This window comes from Centrocercus urophasianus, unplaced genomic scaffold (genome assembly GCF_019232065.1).
Source record: "Centrocercus urophasianus isolate 14NV4802_14NV808 unplaced genomic scaffold, USGS_Curo_1.0 seq_37, whole genome shotgun sequence".
NCBI classification, from domain to species: domain Eukaryota; kingdom Metazoa; phylum Chordata; class Aves; order Galliformes; family Phasianidae; genus Centrocercus; species Centrocercus urophasianus.
Genome location: NW_024884944.1, coordinates 5,323,576 through 5,338,525, shown reverse-complemented (window position 1 = coordinate 5,338,525; position 14,950 = coordinate 5,323,576). Strand labels below are relative to the sequence as shown.

Genomic DNA, 14,950 nt, shown 5'->3' with positions numbered 1-14,950 from the left:
GAGGAAGCAATCCCAGCAGCAGCAGGGCGTGGGGTGCATTGTGGGGAACAGTTCAGGCAGTGAGCACCGGGTTTGGACTCAGAGCTCTCTGTGGGTTTAAGCCCTCATTGCTCTGTGTTCTGGAAACTCAAACTCCCCTCCTCCCTATGATGTTGGCAGAGGAGAAACTGCCTCACCTGCTTCGTTTGGGCTTAAATCGAGGTCAGACACTGACAGTAAAATAGGATTAGCCAGGGGAAGGTTATTAGACAAAATCCGCGCAATTTGTATAATCTGAGGCGCTTATTTAACACGGTAAGGAGATTATTTGGAAATATAATTTTGTTTTGACACTGACTCACTAATAAAGGCTTGGTGCAGCTTTGCACGGTTCAAGCAGGAACCTTCAGAGGGGAGCAGCTCCCCTGCAGCAGCACAGACGAGCCAAAGGCTTTGCTTGCAGCCCTGGCCTCTCTCCCTGCTGCAGCTCCCAAACCCCACAGCCTGAGGGTGCGGTGTGGTTGTGTCCTCCTGCAGAAGGAGCAGAGGGCACAGCAGCCAGGAGAGCAGCTGGCACGAGGAAGGACCCTCAGTTGTGCCATGTGCCCTCCAGGCTCCCATTTCCCCGTGTTGGCTGTGCCGTAGCTCGTGGGCAGCCATGCCTTCAGGGTACACATCCCCCAGCATCAGCCCCGAGAGAGAGACCCCCACATATCCACTTCAAGAGGCACAGTGGGAGCAGATTAATGGGAGCAAAAAGCCGTGTCTGCTCCCTGCACAGGGGATCTGTGTCTCGGCACCAGATGGCATTAATAGCATTATTCTGCACGGCTTGCAGACACACACGTGTGCACGTATGCTCACACAGCCCTTTGCACGCCTGGCTGGGGTTCAGGGACTCTGCCACGGGTTGGGGACACCAAAAAGCCACGGCGTTCTGCTGGGTTGCCCTGCTCCCATGTCTATCCAGCAAAAGGCTCCTGCCCCACTCCGCTCACCTCTCTGGGGGTGCCCACAGGAACGACCCCATGGCACGGCCAGGAGCTGCTGGCCCTGGTGAGCAGGCACTCGCCTTCTGCCCTGAACCAGGCAATCTTGGGGGATTTCTTTCACACTGTGCCTTGAGCCATTAATCTGCTCAGAGTAAATCTTTTCTGTGACACAAAGGGGATTGGGTAAATAATACAGTGGGCAACCGGAGCGCCCTTTTCCTCTGGGAAGCATCTAGTTCAGAGCAGCTTGGCACCACTCACCATTTGCTTTGCCAGGCACAGGGAGAGGCGCTCTGACGGGCTGTGGCTCGGACAGTTTTGGTGCTTAATGCACTGTAAATGTGAGAGGTGAGGCACTGGGGCAGCAGCCAGGGATGCGGGGCGCTCATCGTGCCCAGCCTATCAGTGCCGCTCTGCCATCGCCGCGGTGCCGGGGTTGCATTTGGCCCGGGAGGAAAAGCGAATGCAAAATGTCTCCTCATGAGCTAAAACAGGAGAGCAGCAAATGGTGACTAATGGAGCCAAGGAGGAACACTTGACGATGTGGAGAGACGGGGCCGGGCTGGCGGGGTGCCAGCCACACGCCTCGCTCTGCCTTTGTTCTGCTCCGGAAAAGGCAGCGCATCCATCAACAGCAGCGGATCTGCCAGAGCAGCAGCGGCTCCACGGGCTGAAATTATCCTCCCAAGTGAAACAAATCATGTTTCAGCTCTCGCCCCCCTGTGGGGCACGCTCCGGAGCAGGGCTTATTAGGGTGTATCACTCATACCGGGGCAGCTGCCCAGCCCAGAGCCCGCACGGCACAGGTGCTGAGCCGCATAGCGGGCAGCCAGGAGAGATGGGCTGTGCTTTCCGGACGGGTTTGGCGTTGAGACGAAGCTGGGAAGCGAAGAGCGGTCCTCGCAGCCCTGCTCGGAGCTGATCGGGTCCTGCTGACTCCCGGCCGGGCCCGCCGCTCCGCACGGCGGCACTAGGGGGAGGCAGAAGCCGCGCTTCGTGCAGCTCGGAGCATACTTCAGAAGGCACAGAGCTGTCGGAGCGCGCTGCCCGCTGCTCTCGGTCTGATCGAGGTGATACCAACCTCTACACACGGCTGCAAGCCGCCGGCATTGGCCCTCCCGCTGCAGGTCTGCTCGATCCATCGGGGGAAACTGAAGCACGGAGCGGGGTGGGAGCTTTGCTCCCTGACACAGTGCAGCACCGAGCCATCCCTGGGGCACCCAGGGCCTGCAGCCCCCTCCCCATATTGAGAAGACTCACAGGACTGTGCCCCTTTAGCACCCAGGTGCATGCAGTTAGCATGGGTGCAGGTGCAGCCCATCCTGCAATTTAGTCCCAAGGGCTCTAAGAATTCTGTGTGGTGGTACTGGGGATCTCTGTGCAGGATAGAGGCAGTGTGTGGGGGGCTCTCAGAATTGGCAGGCTGGGGTCACAGTGGGCTGCCTCCCTGGATGCAGGGGTGCTGTCAGGTTAAGCCCCTCACTGCATCGGAAGCATCCTGTGGAAATCCTGTAAGTAGCCCTGCTGTTTTAATGAGTGCTTCCTCTATGGGATTTGTCTGGGAGAGCGGCTGGGGGATGTGGGGTGAGAGGGCTGTGTGTTGGCTGTTTCCTTGAGAGAGGTCCTCAGATGTGGCTGTAGCTGTGGGTCTGATGCAAGGCTGCTTTTCTGCAGTGCTCCTCAGTGTCTACGTGCAGGCTGTGTGTTTGGGCGAAGCACCCAGTGGAATAATGGATGTGTGAGCTTAGGGGGTATCCAGGAGCTGAGTATAAATGCTGTCCAACCCCAGAGCAAAAAAGTTGCAGCCAGGTAAGGCTGCTTTGGACAAAGCAACTCCTTCACCAGGATACAAGTGTGCCAGCCCTTCTGTATGCGTTCTGTGCTGAAGTGGAGAGGGGCTGCATGAGGTGTGTGATGCTCACATTCTGTCAGTGGGGCGGCTCTTAGTAGGGCAACAGCTTTCTGGGCTGAGTGCTGACGTGAAGGAGACACACCAGTACTTCTGTGAGGGCTCGCATGTGGGCGCTGTGGGAGGCCTCTTTCTCTGAGTGTGGGGGCAAAGCCCAGGGGTGGGCTCTCAGTCAGTGCCCCATGGTCCCTCCCTCACTGCAGGGGACAGAAGCTGCACCTGGGACCAGCAGTGTGCTGATAGCAGGAGGAAGGTTCCATCAGCAGGTTCTGCTCAGCTGCTGGGGGAGGAAGGGGAAGATGCTTGGCATGTGGCTGGCACTCTCTAGGGCCTGGGACTTGCTTGTAGCCTTGAGTATGGGCCAGAATCCCAATTTCCCTGCTGGATGTCAGCGAACATCTGTACACAGGTGGAGCAGGGGGTGGAAATACACCTCAGTCCCTGGGCGATGTGTGGGTGCAGGGTGGGTGTCAGCCAGAGCTTTGGGGTGCAGGGAGGGCTGCATGTGGGGACACCCACACGTGATGACAGAGTGCTGTGTGTGGGGGGGTGATGGATCCCGCCAGCACTGAGGGTGATACAGCACTGCCTCAGGGAGGAGGAGGAGGAAGGGCTGTGGTGTCAGCACACTGCAGGGGGCACCTCGGGGGGTAGAGGTGTCTGATTCTCTCAAAGCCCTTCCATGAAGGAAGGGACTGCGGTGAGCTGGAGCAGGTTGAAAATATCCAAGGAGCTGCATTTCTAATTGTTTTTGCTGTGAGATGTGTTTTCTTCTAAACCTAAACAGTTTTTTTTTTTTTTTTTTTTTCTTTAAAGTAAAGACAGTGCATATTTTTATCTATTCACTGTTGCTTCATTCTTTCTGTTTATTTCTCAACAAATTGGGGTTGAATAGGTTGCTTTGGAAAGCAAAGAGAAACCTTTGTCATCACTCCAAGAAAAGACATCCTGAACTCCTCTAATGGTCCAGTCAAATTGGCTTTGGTGTTAGTCAATCAATTAAGCCTTGGATTAAACACACCCCAAAATACAGCATGGCCTGGTGCGTATGTGCTGGCTGGAGGGATGCTGGTGCAGTGAGGTTCTAGGCCCTATTCTATGGGATCACTGAGTGCTGGTGCTGTTTGTCCTGTAAATCCGATTTTGTCCCTGGGCTGCTAAGGGGTTTCCAGGAGGAGGAGCGCTGCCAGCCGTGTTTCAGGCACAGTACGCTGCCTTGAGGAGCAGCTCTGCAGCCGGGACACGGCTCACCCCAGGGGAAACCCTTCTGTACGAAGGTGAAGTTGAGCTTTGCAGACGATGGAGCTGCGCTCAGCTTTACGGAGCGTGACGGGCACGGCCCGGCCGTCGCTTGACCCGATCGCTCGCACCCGGCGCTGCGGGGCGGTCGGAGGTGCGGGGCGTTGCGCGCTTGCCCAGGTGTGAGCGCAGCGCCGGGCTCGGTGCGTGCCACCAGCCGGGGTGGGCAGAGGAAGGGCGCGCGCGAGCACACACCCCCTGCTTGCATAAGGGCTGGGTGTCACCAGCCGCCCTCCCAAAACGCGGCCCGGCCCGAGGAAGCGCGGGGAAGACATGCGCTCCCTCTCGGACGTGGGGGGGGAACCGGGACGTCGAGGAGCGCTCCGGGCGAGCGGCGGGGCTCAGCTGCGGGCCGTGTCCGGCCGCGGAGGGGCCCGGCGGGGAGCGGGGCGCGGGGGCGGGGAGTGCGCGGGAGCCCGGCCCACCCTCCCGACGCCACTCGCCGGGAGAGGGGAGGAGGAGCGGCTGCGAGCTCGGCTCTGGGCATCTCAACCTGGCTGGCAGCGCGGCGGCAGGGAGCGCGGCACGCCGGGGGCACCGCACCGTCCGCAATTGCGCCGCACCCCGGGGCCATAGGTGCTCTTTATGGCATGTGGCTGGTAACTTTTTTCCTGCTGTACTCTTTGCGGAAAGGTACGTCCGCACGGGTTGGGCGGCGGGCTGGCGGTGGGCTCCCTCGGGCCGCGTTCGAACCCCCTCCTCCTTTTCTCCCCCCTCCCACCCATCCCTCCTCGGCTGCGCGGCGTTCCGGGACTCTCGGGCTGGCCCGGAGGAGCGCACGGTGCGGGTCGGTGCCGCTCCCGTAGGCGCCGGGACCTGCGGACCGACGGGCGCAGCATCCCCGCTCCCAGCCCCGGACGGCGACCCCGCGGCGCTACTTCGGGGAGCTCTGTGCATCTAAGCCCGCTTTTCCGGGACTACTTAGAGCGATGTTCTAATCCCATCAGGCTGGGTAAATCCAGCGACGCTTTAAAAATCACAGCCTTCCCTCTAGGAATGTTGCATTAAGTGTAACCCAGTGGTTTGATATGAATCAGATTGGGAAGGGGGGGCCGTTCGGGGGGGGATCGTGGGAGAAGTATGTCAAGGAGAGATGCACACTTAAAGATTAGAGATTAATTTAAAGTTGGAGATTAAGTGAATGCTATCCAAATCTATGGAGGTAATACTCTAAACCAAGTCTGCTATAGATGCAATTAAAATAGAAAGCCAAGGAGCCGCATGGAGTGCGGGCAGTTAAATCGCAGGGCGTTTGTGACAACAATCAATCGATGTTACATAAAGGAATTGCCCATTTCCAGGTCCGTGGGAATTTTTAATTGTGCTTCTCTCATCAATTACCTCTCTGGACGTCCGTCGCCACATCTGCAGACTGGGGGAAGTGCCCACCTTGTGGCAGGTGGGGGTGCCTGGGGGATATGAAATGGCATTTGCCCTAATTATCTTTTTTTGGGTGGTTTTTTTTTTTTTTTTTTTTTTTTTTTTTTTTTTTTGACATTTGAGAGCAGGAGTGGAGGGGGGGAAATTTAGGAAATGAAAGAGAAATGAGGGGAGCGGAGCTGCCTCCTTCCATGAGACTTCTCCTGCTGTCTGTTAAATTGCACATCTATCTCAGTGCTAACCCGATGAAAAATATTTACTGAGGCTTAATAGGACGTCCTGTCCGGTTGCCTGGTGATCAATTATTCCATCAATTATTAATTATGGAATAGCTGCTTTATTAGAACCGGGCTGAAACTGCGTTTGGGAGCTTTAACCAAAATTGCTTTTGTTTCGGATCTGCTGTGCTGAATGTGCCAGCGCCTGCTTTGCTTACATTTGCATTTCTAACCGTGCTACAAGGGGAAAAAAACAGAAACAAATCAGCATTGAGGACCCCACCATTCCCTGCCCCCAGCAGCCAAAATAACGAACTGCAAAGCCAATAAACCCCGTGCCTGTTTGCAGCCCCAGCTTCTTGGAAGAAGGATCTCACCCCACAGAGCTATCTCTTCTGAGAAGTGCAAATTAAAAGCCTCCATTAGCACAACTCCTCGTGGCCTCATTTTCTCTTTATTTTTTTGGGGAGAGGAGGGGGAATAAAACATATCTTCAGTGCTGAGCAGCCTCGGTGATGGAAAGTGTTAAAGTGAAACGGTTCCAAAGAGAGGACAGCAATACAATGGGAAGTTTCATTATAATAATGGGATAAAAAAAAAATGAATTGCTTAATGCACGATAAACCTTTCAGGCACTTAATATTTCTGGGCACCGGAGCACAGCCTTTTAATACATTCCCACTGTAGAGCAAGAGCTCAAGTAGGAGCGGAAAGCAAATGAATGTTTGATCCAGGGGGGCTGCTGAAGTTGAGGGGTGGCTGTGGCTTCTTTCTGCCCTGCTTTAGAACAAACCGAGGCGGGGAGCCCCCAGGAAGGACAGAAGGAGCTCTGTGGTGTGAGCAGTGCGCTGAGGAGCAGAGGCTTTGAGCTGGGAGATCATCTCTTGCTGGGTCTGTCCTGGTTTATTTTGGCACTGGATTTGCGCTATGCTCCGGTGTTGGGTACAGTGGACTCTGCAGCCTGCGTTTATTTTTATTTATATTTATTTTTATTTTCCCTTCCCCATCTTGGCCCTCCCCCAGCGTGGCATGGCGCTCGTTTGTCTCTGAAATGAAACATGGAAGCCTCATTAAATGCACGGAGGAGAAGGCTGCGGTGCTGAGCCCTCGCCGTGCCCGGCGTTTGTTAGCCTGCAGATAGCCAACATTTCCCTGCACTGGGAGCCACGGTGGCAACCTGCCCAGAGCCCTTACCTGCACCTGGCGTGGGGTTAGGGCTGCTCTCGCTTTTGGATGAGAAATTGATATGGGTAACCCTATATTTCTTGGTGTTTGTTCTCTGGAGGAGCAGAGGCTGCGGGTGCCAGGGCCGTGCTGCCCAGCAGTGCATAGGGTGCCTTTCTGCTGCAGCACTTCTGCCCATCTGGTCCAGAGTGGAGTGGTGAGGAGCACTGTCCTCGTTTGAAGCAGCTGACGGAGCGAGGATAAAACTGGAAGCGTCTCTTTGTGGCAGGAATCCTTCTGACATGGCAGCGTGTGAGTTCTGAGCTGTGCCTTGGATCGCATGAAGTCATCTCACACCCAGACAAGCAGGCTGCTAACGAGTGTGGCTTCCTAGGAGGGCATGAAGGAGGAAGGGGTTTGCTTGTCGCAGTAGATACAAAGCGTGCTGTAATGAGAAGCTATGCAGTGGCTGCCTTGGGTCCAGAGTGTTTCTTGTCTTTGAAATCTCAGCTACAGCCAGCTATGTATTTGTATGTTACAATGTCATCGATTTCTCTTTCCCTGCTTGTAGATGGTTAAGAAACAAACCCAACCGTGTACCATCTGCATCTTGCCATCATCACCTGCTAGCAGAGCTGTACCAAATATTTTGGAAATCCGTTTCCTGACTGCTCATAGCAGCTGCCTCTTGGAAGGGGCCGTTGGGTTTCATTTCTGTGGGAGGGAAGGGAGCAAGTGCAGCTTAAAGGGAAAGGGACAAGGTGAGCGAGCTGCCTTCCTCTGGCTTGCTTTATGGACAAACTCCCTCATCTCACACCTGTCGGCTGTGGGGCAGAAATCTGTGCTTAAAGCAAGTGTGCCAGCTGTGGTTTGGAAGTGAGGGGCTGCTGGCTCTGCAGGAAGGCCAGCAGTAGGCATACGTGGCCTCAGTGCCTCCCTGTCCGTTGGACCTGACCCATGTGCCTGGGGGCACATTGCTGCAGCCTGTCTTGGTCACGTTGCTGATGTCCCCTTGGGTCTTGGGTGTTCTTGGAGAAGCAAGGGTGGGCTGTTAGAGGGCAGGGAGAGGTTCTGCCTGTGCTTCCTGAGCTTGTTCCCACCTCCTGGAGGAGGTTGGGAGGCTGTAGAGAGGTGATGCAGAGCTGGGGAATGCCGTGCCAGCCTCCAGGGATGGGGAGGTGACAACGACACTCTAGTGTGAAGAAGCAGGAGGTGACCATTTGTACGTTGCAGGGGCTGGGCAAATGAGTGGGAGTGCTGCTCCTTCCAGGCAAGGGTTACAGCCTGCGCCTGGGTGCTGCTGCAATAGCTGGAGGTGGTTCAGGCCTTAATTTCCATGCAGATGCATTAAGGAGCAGGCAGCAGCACTCTGAGCAGGATGCACTCCCACAGGGGGTTGGAAGCTAGATTCTACTCCAGTGTTCCCTCCTAAGGAAGGTGGCTGTGTGCTCTGGGATTGCCCTTGGGGCTGTGCTTGGTGTTTGGGGGCACCGCTCTGTGGGGATGGCTGTTTGGCTGAGGTCAGGGCTTTAAGATGGCTTGGGAAACTGCTGCTTTGGGGAGACCTCCTGCATGGGGGAGCTGTGCTGCCGGGGGGGCTGTGCACCTCCTGTGTACTGCTGCAGGTGCTGGGGCGCTTGGAGGAGCCCTGCTATGTGCATCTGACCCCATGTCTCACCATTCCTCTCCCTTCTGTGATGCTCAGAGATGTCAGTTCTTGCTCTGAGGACTCTCCCTTTGTTAGCAGAAGGATTGTTAGTGCTCTGATGGTGATGGAAGCTCCTTCCAAGCAGAGCCAAAGACTGCTTCATGGATGGGTAGCATGGGATGGGTCTGTCCCACCTCCTGGCAGCAGGGAGGCAAGGTCAGGCCATGCCACCTACCTCAACTCCCACCCACTTCACTTTCTCCTTGAACAGGGCAGGTGTCAAATGCCCTTAATGAGGATAATAAATGAGTGGCAAGGCAGTGATTAGCCTGCTGTTCCTGGCAGAGCCTGTCACAGCTGGTGGCTGGGCAGCCCCCATGGCTCATCCAGCTCGTCTGCTTGCCTGGTGGTGATCCTGGGAGGCACCTGGAGTGCTGAGCCCGAGGGGGAGCCTTGGGAATATGCTGCTGGTGGGGTGCAGTGGGTTTGCAGTTCAGCAGCTGTCTGCTCCACGGTGCTGCAAACCCTTTGCGTGGCAGCAACGCACCTGGTCGTGGCAAATAGCCCTAAACCCACTTCATGTGACAGGAGCAGCTCTTCCCTGTGAGGTCTGGAGGCGAGGAAGCATTGCCTCGCTGGGCTGCCATCGGGGATGTGCTGGCATTTCTGCGTGTCGCTTCCATGCAGGACTCACACCTACACCTCAGCTGCCTTCTCCCAGAGCACGTGGCTGCTGACAGACCCTGGGGTCGATTTATGGCTGCTCTGCCTCAGTCACTCGTTAGAGTAAATGAGTGCATCTCGTACGGCGCGTGGCTCTGCAGTGCTGAGAGCGGCTGCGCTTCCAGGGGGAGTCGAGTTTGGAAAGTCCAGCCATCGAGGCTGGTAAATATTCCTATGGGATGATAGCAAAATGACTTTCTGCTCCCAGCTCAGTGAGAGATATTAATATTTCAATACCTCTAGGTTGTAATTTACTACAATTTAAGAAGATTGCACCTTGATGACTTCAAATACGTGCCTCTCAGAGTGAGCCAGGCAGTGTCCGGCTGCGCGCAGGGCTTTGTGCAGCTCTGGAACCAGCAGTCTGGTGCTGTGCCTGCTTCACTGCACTTCCCCCGGCGAAACGCTTCCATGTGGGCTCCTCTGTAGCTGCCTCTTCTCCAGCTCGCGTGAATTAATGCCCTCGATATTTAGGTTAGGGTCAGCACATCTGACCAGATGTGAGCAGTGATTTCTGGTTTAAAAATATTGCGGCGCTATTTCTAAATTTTTAATCCCCCTCGGTGATTTGGAGACAGTTTTATGAAACATGGAATTAGAATGGTGCTCAATGCTAAATGGTAAAGGAGATTATCTGGATTTAACTCTATGCGTCTGTCACATAACTATTGCCAATCCCATAACTTCCATTTTCTATTAAAAATCCGTTTCCCCCTTTGACCTGAAAAAGCTTCATGGGTAATCTGAATTTCTGTTTACGAGGTATTTTTCCACTCTTTGCTCCCACCCTTCACCCTTCCAGCTCTAACCCTCACCAGACAGGAGGATGCTTCCCCATAGGGTTGTGGCTGCACTCCCATCGCTGCTGGGCAGGGTGTAGGGTGGGTAACATCCTGCCCTGGTGCATGTCACTGGTTGGGGTGCAGTGACAGTGCTGGATCTTGCTGGCTGCCAGTCCCTTTGGTTGCTCTGTGATGCAGCTCTGTAGGTGCAGCACTTGGGAATGGGTTGATGGTTGGAGGTCTTTTCCAAGCTTTGTGATTCTACAGCTGCAGTTGGCCTTGGTGTGAGACTATAGGGCTCTGAGTAGGCAAAGGAGGAAACTTGGCCATTTTATGTGTTTTAGATGATGGTTCAGTGCAGAGCAAGATGTGGGTGCTCACATTGGGATCATAGGAACCTGGACACGGCTCTGCACAGTTTGAGGTGCTTTGGGCTTTCCTTTGTTGACCTGGCTGAGAATGAGTGGAGCGTGATGTGGGCACAGATGTGGATCTTGGTGTATTTTCCCCACCCCGTTCCTGTTCTCTTCTCCCCAAGTGAAGGAATTGGGGTCAGGGAGGTCCCCAGCGGCTCGCTGGAGCCCGCAGCATGGCACGCTCTGTGCTGGCTCTGCAGCACCACGAGTGGTGCTCCCAGGCAGAGCTATTAATACAGCGCCGAGGGCCGCTTGCTATATCTGTGTCCTTCTGCCCACGCAGAAAAATGTGGCTAAAAAAAGAAAAACGGAACTGAGTGACTGGGGGCTGCCTCGTCCTTATTTGTAGGCAGCTTTGCTCGCTGTGGTGGTAAAGGGGAGCTCGTGGTCCTGGAGTGGCAAGGGGGGTGCTGGGTGGAGAGGTCTCCTTTGCTTTTCTGCAGTGATCACAGTGTGCTGGGTGGCTCTGGGCAGTGTGAGCTGTGCTTTGGTGCAAGCTCAGGGCCACCAGTGCACGCACAGCCCCCATCACCGGGTAGTGGTGTATCTGTGCAGAGCCCACACTGCACATCTGAGGCTGCACGTCTGGCTGAGGAGCACCCATGCGTGGGGGCATCTGGTTGTGGTGAGATGCTCGTAGTTCCTGAGCTGTGCTTCCAGCCCCTGCCCTGATGTTCTCTCTGTGCTCCGTGGCTGGGTTCGGGGTGATCACATTGCTGAGGAGCATTGCCATCCGCACTGACCCTCAGACTCTGCTTCCTCTGCAGCTCACACTGAAGATGTTGGAACCAGCCTCTACTTTGTGAACGACTCCATCCAGCAGGTCACCTTCTCCAGCACAGTGGGGGTGGTGATCCCCTGCCCGGCCGCAGGGTCACCCAGCGCCGTCCTTCGGTGGTATTTGGCCACAGGTGACGACATCTACGATGTGCCCCACATCCGGCATGTCCATGCCAATGGGACTTTGCAGCTCTACCCCTTCTCGCCATCAGCCTTCAATAGCTTTATCCACGACAACGACTACTTCTGCACGGCGGAGAACTCGGCTGGCAAAATCAGGAGCCCGAATATCCGTGTTAAAGCAGGTAGGATCTCCCTGGGGCTTGGGGCTTGGATGCGGTGACGGCTTTTCTCGGATCTCCTGGCCTGCCCACCTGGTGTGGGGTGGTGACAGCAGGCTGCTGTGCTCGGTGGAAAGCTGAGCATGGGCTGTGCTGCCCTGCTGCGAGGGCACCAATCGATGCTGCACAGCCGGAGCGCAGGGGTTGGATGAACAGGAGGCAGCTGCCAATATGTCTGTGAGCTGTGTCCTGCCTGAGCTCAGAGCAAGCTGTGTGATGCAAGTCTGCTGCTGGCACGGGGAGGGCTGCGCAGTGATGGGCAGGGGCATGGCGTGTGGTTTGGGTGCAGCGATGGTGCGGCTGCATCCTTGCACCTCCCTTAAGCAGCGTAAACCATCGTGTGCAGGAGGACCTGGGACACATCCGTCTGCAGCTCAGAGCCCCACCGTGTCCCACAGCCCCTCTCAGACTGCTCTGTTCCCACTGGAGCATCCAGTCTAAGCACGCCAAGGCTTATTAAGCAAAGAAAAAAGGAGGAATATGGCAAAGAGCTGCTTCCAAAAGCCGTTATGGTAAATTATTGACCAGGCTGAGGAGGGCTAATAGCCCAGGAATGGCTTCATTATGTAACCTATTAAAAATGGGGCTAGCAGAGGGAACATGACAGAAGTGACTACAGGGTTTTTTTATTTTAATACCTTGTACTGCAGAGTAAATGGGTATTAACCCCCCTCCTGGAGTGAATTATTTACCAACATTAGCAGGTTACCTATAAACCACAGCTTAGTGGAGGAGGGATGGCAGCAGGTAGGGGTGCAGTAAACGTGGCTGTGCTGCATGGAGCTGACCCATCCTTGTGCCAGGGCTCTGTGAGCTCCCTTGCTGCCCAGGGCCCACATCTGTGCTATTAGCAGGTGCAATCAGTGGGCAGCGTGCAGTGGGGCAATGAGCAGGGCCACCAGGATGGCCTCAGCTGTGCTATCTCCAAGCACTTTGGCTCTGGAACACTTGAAATTGGTTGAAACCTTTGTGTCCCCTTGGCTATCTTGTGTTCTCTGCTTTGTGGTGGCCGTGCAACATGAAAAGCCAATGACAGCTATATAAAGAAAGCAAGTAAGACCCAATTAAAAATATGAGGAATTGGGAAAACTCTCAAAATATTTAGCAAAGCTAGTAGTGAGCACAGGGATTAAATCTCTCTGGCCAATGGAAAACTGTAAACATGCTGGTCTTGATTTTAAACTACCTTTGTGGGAACGAGCGGGTTGGCACAGCAGGGGCTGTGGGGCTGGGGTTGGGGTGCTGGGAGCAGAGCCCAGCTGGGTGCCCCCATGCTCTCTGCTGGCCTTCAAAGTCTGTGAACAAGCCCCTGCTCCATGTGATTAAGGAGGCTTTGGCCGATTACGCTGCTGCAGTGCTGGTGTTCCTTTCTGTGCAGGTTTCTTTCATTCACCCCGTCAATAGCAGGGAGTTGAGGGGGCAGCGGTGCAGCTGGGGCCTGTCCTTCAGCTGGCTGCTTACCTGTGGCTGCTACCTCCCCTGCTACTGTCCAGGTGAGGTGTCACCCAGTAGCACCCAGCAATGTACCCATTCTGCTCCTGATCTCTAGCAGCAGTGCAAGGTGCCCTGACAGCCAGCAAGGTGGGGGGGGGAGTTGGTTTTTTTTGGGGGGGAGATGAAGGATTAAAGCAAAACTAAGATGGGTTTCCATCTGGTGCTGTCATGCCACCAACCATCTGCCCCCCTCTGCAGTTTTCAGGGAGCCGTACACCGTCCGGGTGGAGGACCAAAGGTCGATGCGTGGAAACGTGGCTGTCTTCAAGTGCCTCATCCCCTCCTCAGTGCAGGAATATGTTAGTGTTGTGTCCTGGGAAAAAGACACCGTTTCTATCATCCCAGGTAAGAGAGACAGCTGCTTGGGAAGCGCCGTGTTCCTTGGAATACCTGACCTGCTTGGTCGTGTTGGGCTGGCTCTTGTGGAGGATGGCTTTTGGTGCTGCCAGAGCCAAGGCCTTTACTGGGGACCATCCTGTGGCTTCACACCGGAGAGGCCCGGTGGTGTGAGCAGATGTGCTGTGTTGTTGTCTCTGGTGATGGTGATGCTCTGTGCATTGCTGAGTTCGTGGCTTCTGTCCCGGTGTCTGCTGCCTGCCTGAGCCATCTCACCCCCATGGCTGCGTGGCACCTCACACTGGGTCAGCAGGAGATGTCCCATGCTATCCCCATCCTGACCTGCAGCTGGTTGGTTTCCCTGGTTTTTGAATGGCACAGAGTCAGTTTTCCAGTTTCTTGACTTGAATTTGGCATTGTGCATCTCTTTCTTCTCCTGGCACCTGGCAGCCACGTGGCCACCCTAGCAGGATGTGCTCCCACCGGTGTGACACAGGGGGACAGCAGCACCCAACCTTTTGCAGGGACCCTTGGGCTTTTGATACCCCATGAAAGCAGGGAGGCTCTGAAAGCAGGGTCCTGCCCCAGCAGGTCCCCTGGGTGGGATACAACCTCCCAGACCTGGTGTGGGCAAGCAGGGGATGCTGCTGAATGTGTTGTGCTGGGTCCTGCCAGGCTGTCACAGGCTCAGGAGCAGCACAGGGCTGTGGCAGGTGCTGTGTGGGGCCACCAGTGTCCCTGTGTGCCTGGGTGACCTCCTGGCTTCCTCCCTGGCTATATTGATGGCTGTGTTGGCTGCCCGGCGCAGCGTGGGTGAGCTGGTAGTAAAGTAATCAATGCTTCTTTCCCCAGGGGATCCAGAAAGAATTAAAGGATTTTGCCCAAAGTGAGCACTCGGTGCTTGATATTTGCTCACAGGTCAATAAGTCCCGCTGCTCCCCCAGGGCCACATAGGCTATGCTGTGCCCAGGGGCTGCCACCAGCGGGGGGACGGTTGAGGGGACATCCCAGTGCCAGCTGCTGACCGTGCATGGGAGGGGATTTGCTCTAATCCGCCTTGTGGGGCTGTTTCCTAAGGAGCTTAAGGAGCAGAGTGCTTCACCTGGAAGGGGATGAGCAGCCTTCCAGAGGGCTGTGGTGGCATCTCTGGGTGCAGACCAGCTGCTGGCTCAATGCTCCCCTATGGCTGGAATGGGGATGGACGTTGGGAGGCAGCACTCCTTCCACTGTTGGGGTTTTGTAGGGTCTGTGAGGTGACAGCTGGGAGCTGTGCTGGAGCATCAAGGGCGCATATCTCCACCAACCCCTGTGCCAATCCTGGTGCTGGCACCAAGCCCATGCCGGGCTGTGGAGCTGGGGCGAGGAGCCAGCTCCCTGCCGTGGTCAGGGCTCCAGCCCAGTGCCCCTCCTCCCCAGCACTGACCCACTTCTGACAGTCTCAGGATGAAATATTGCATGAGACTCCTCTCTCCGTGGTCTTCCCCGGGCA

The 14,950-nt window shown here is 55.6% G+C and overlaps 1 protein-coding gene across 1 annotated transcript in view; it reads left to right on the top strand.

Annotated features, from left to right (window-relative positions):
• The first annotated feature begins 4,757 nt into the window (after window positions 1-4,757).
• The window catches only part of DSCAML1 (DS cell adhesion molecule like 1), a 78,760-nt gene continuing 68,567 nt past the window's right edge, over window positions 4,758-14,950 (top strand). The window contains exons 1-3 of the mRNA XM_042832077.1: window positions 4,758-4,812; window positions 11,278-11,595; window positions 13,324-13,470. Coding sequence (XP_042688011.1) covers window positions 4,770-4,812; window positions 11,278-11,595; window positions 13,324-13,470 — 508 coding nt within the window. The 5' untranslated portion in view covers window positions 4,758-4,769. The remainder of the gene's footprint in view (window positions 4,813-11,277; window positions 11,596-13,323; window positions 13,471-14,950) is intronic.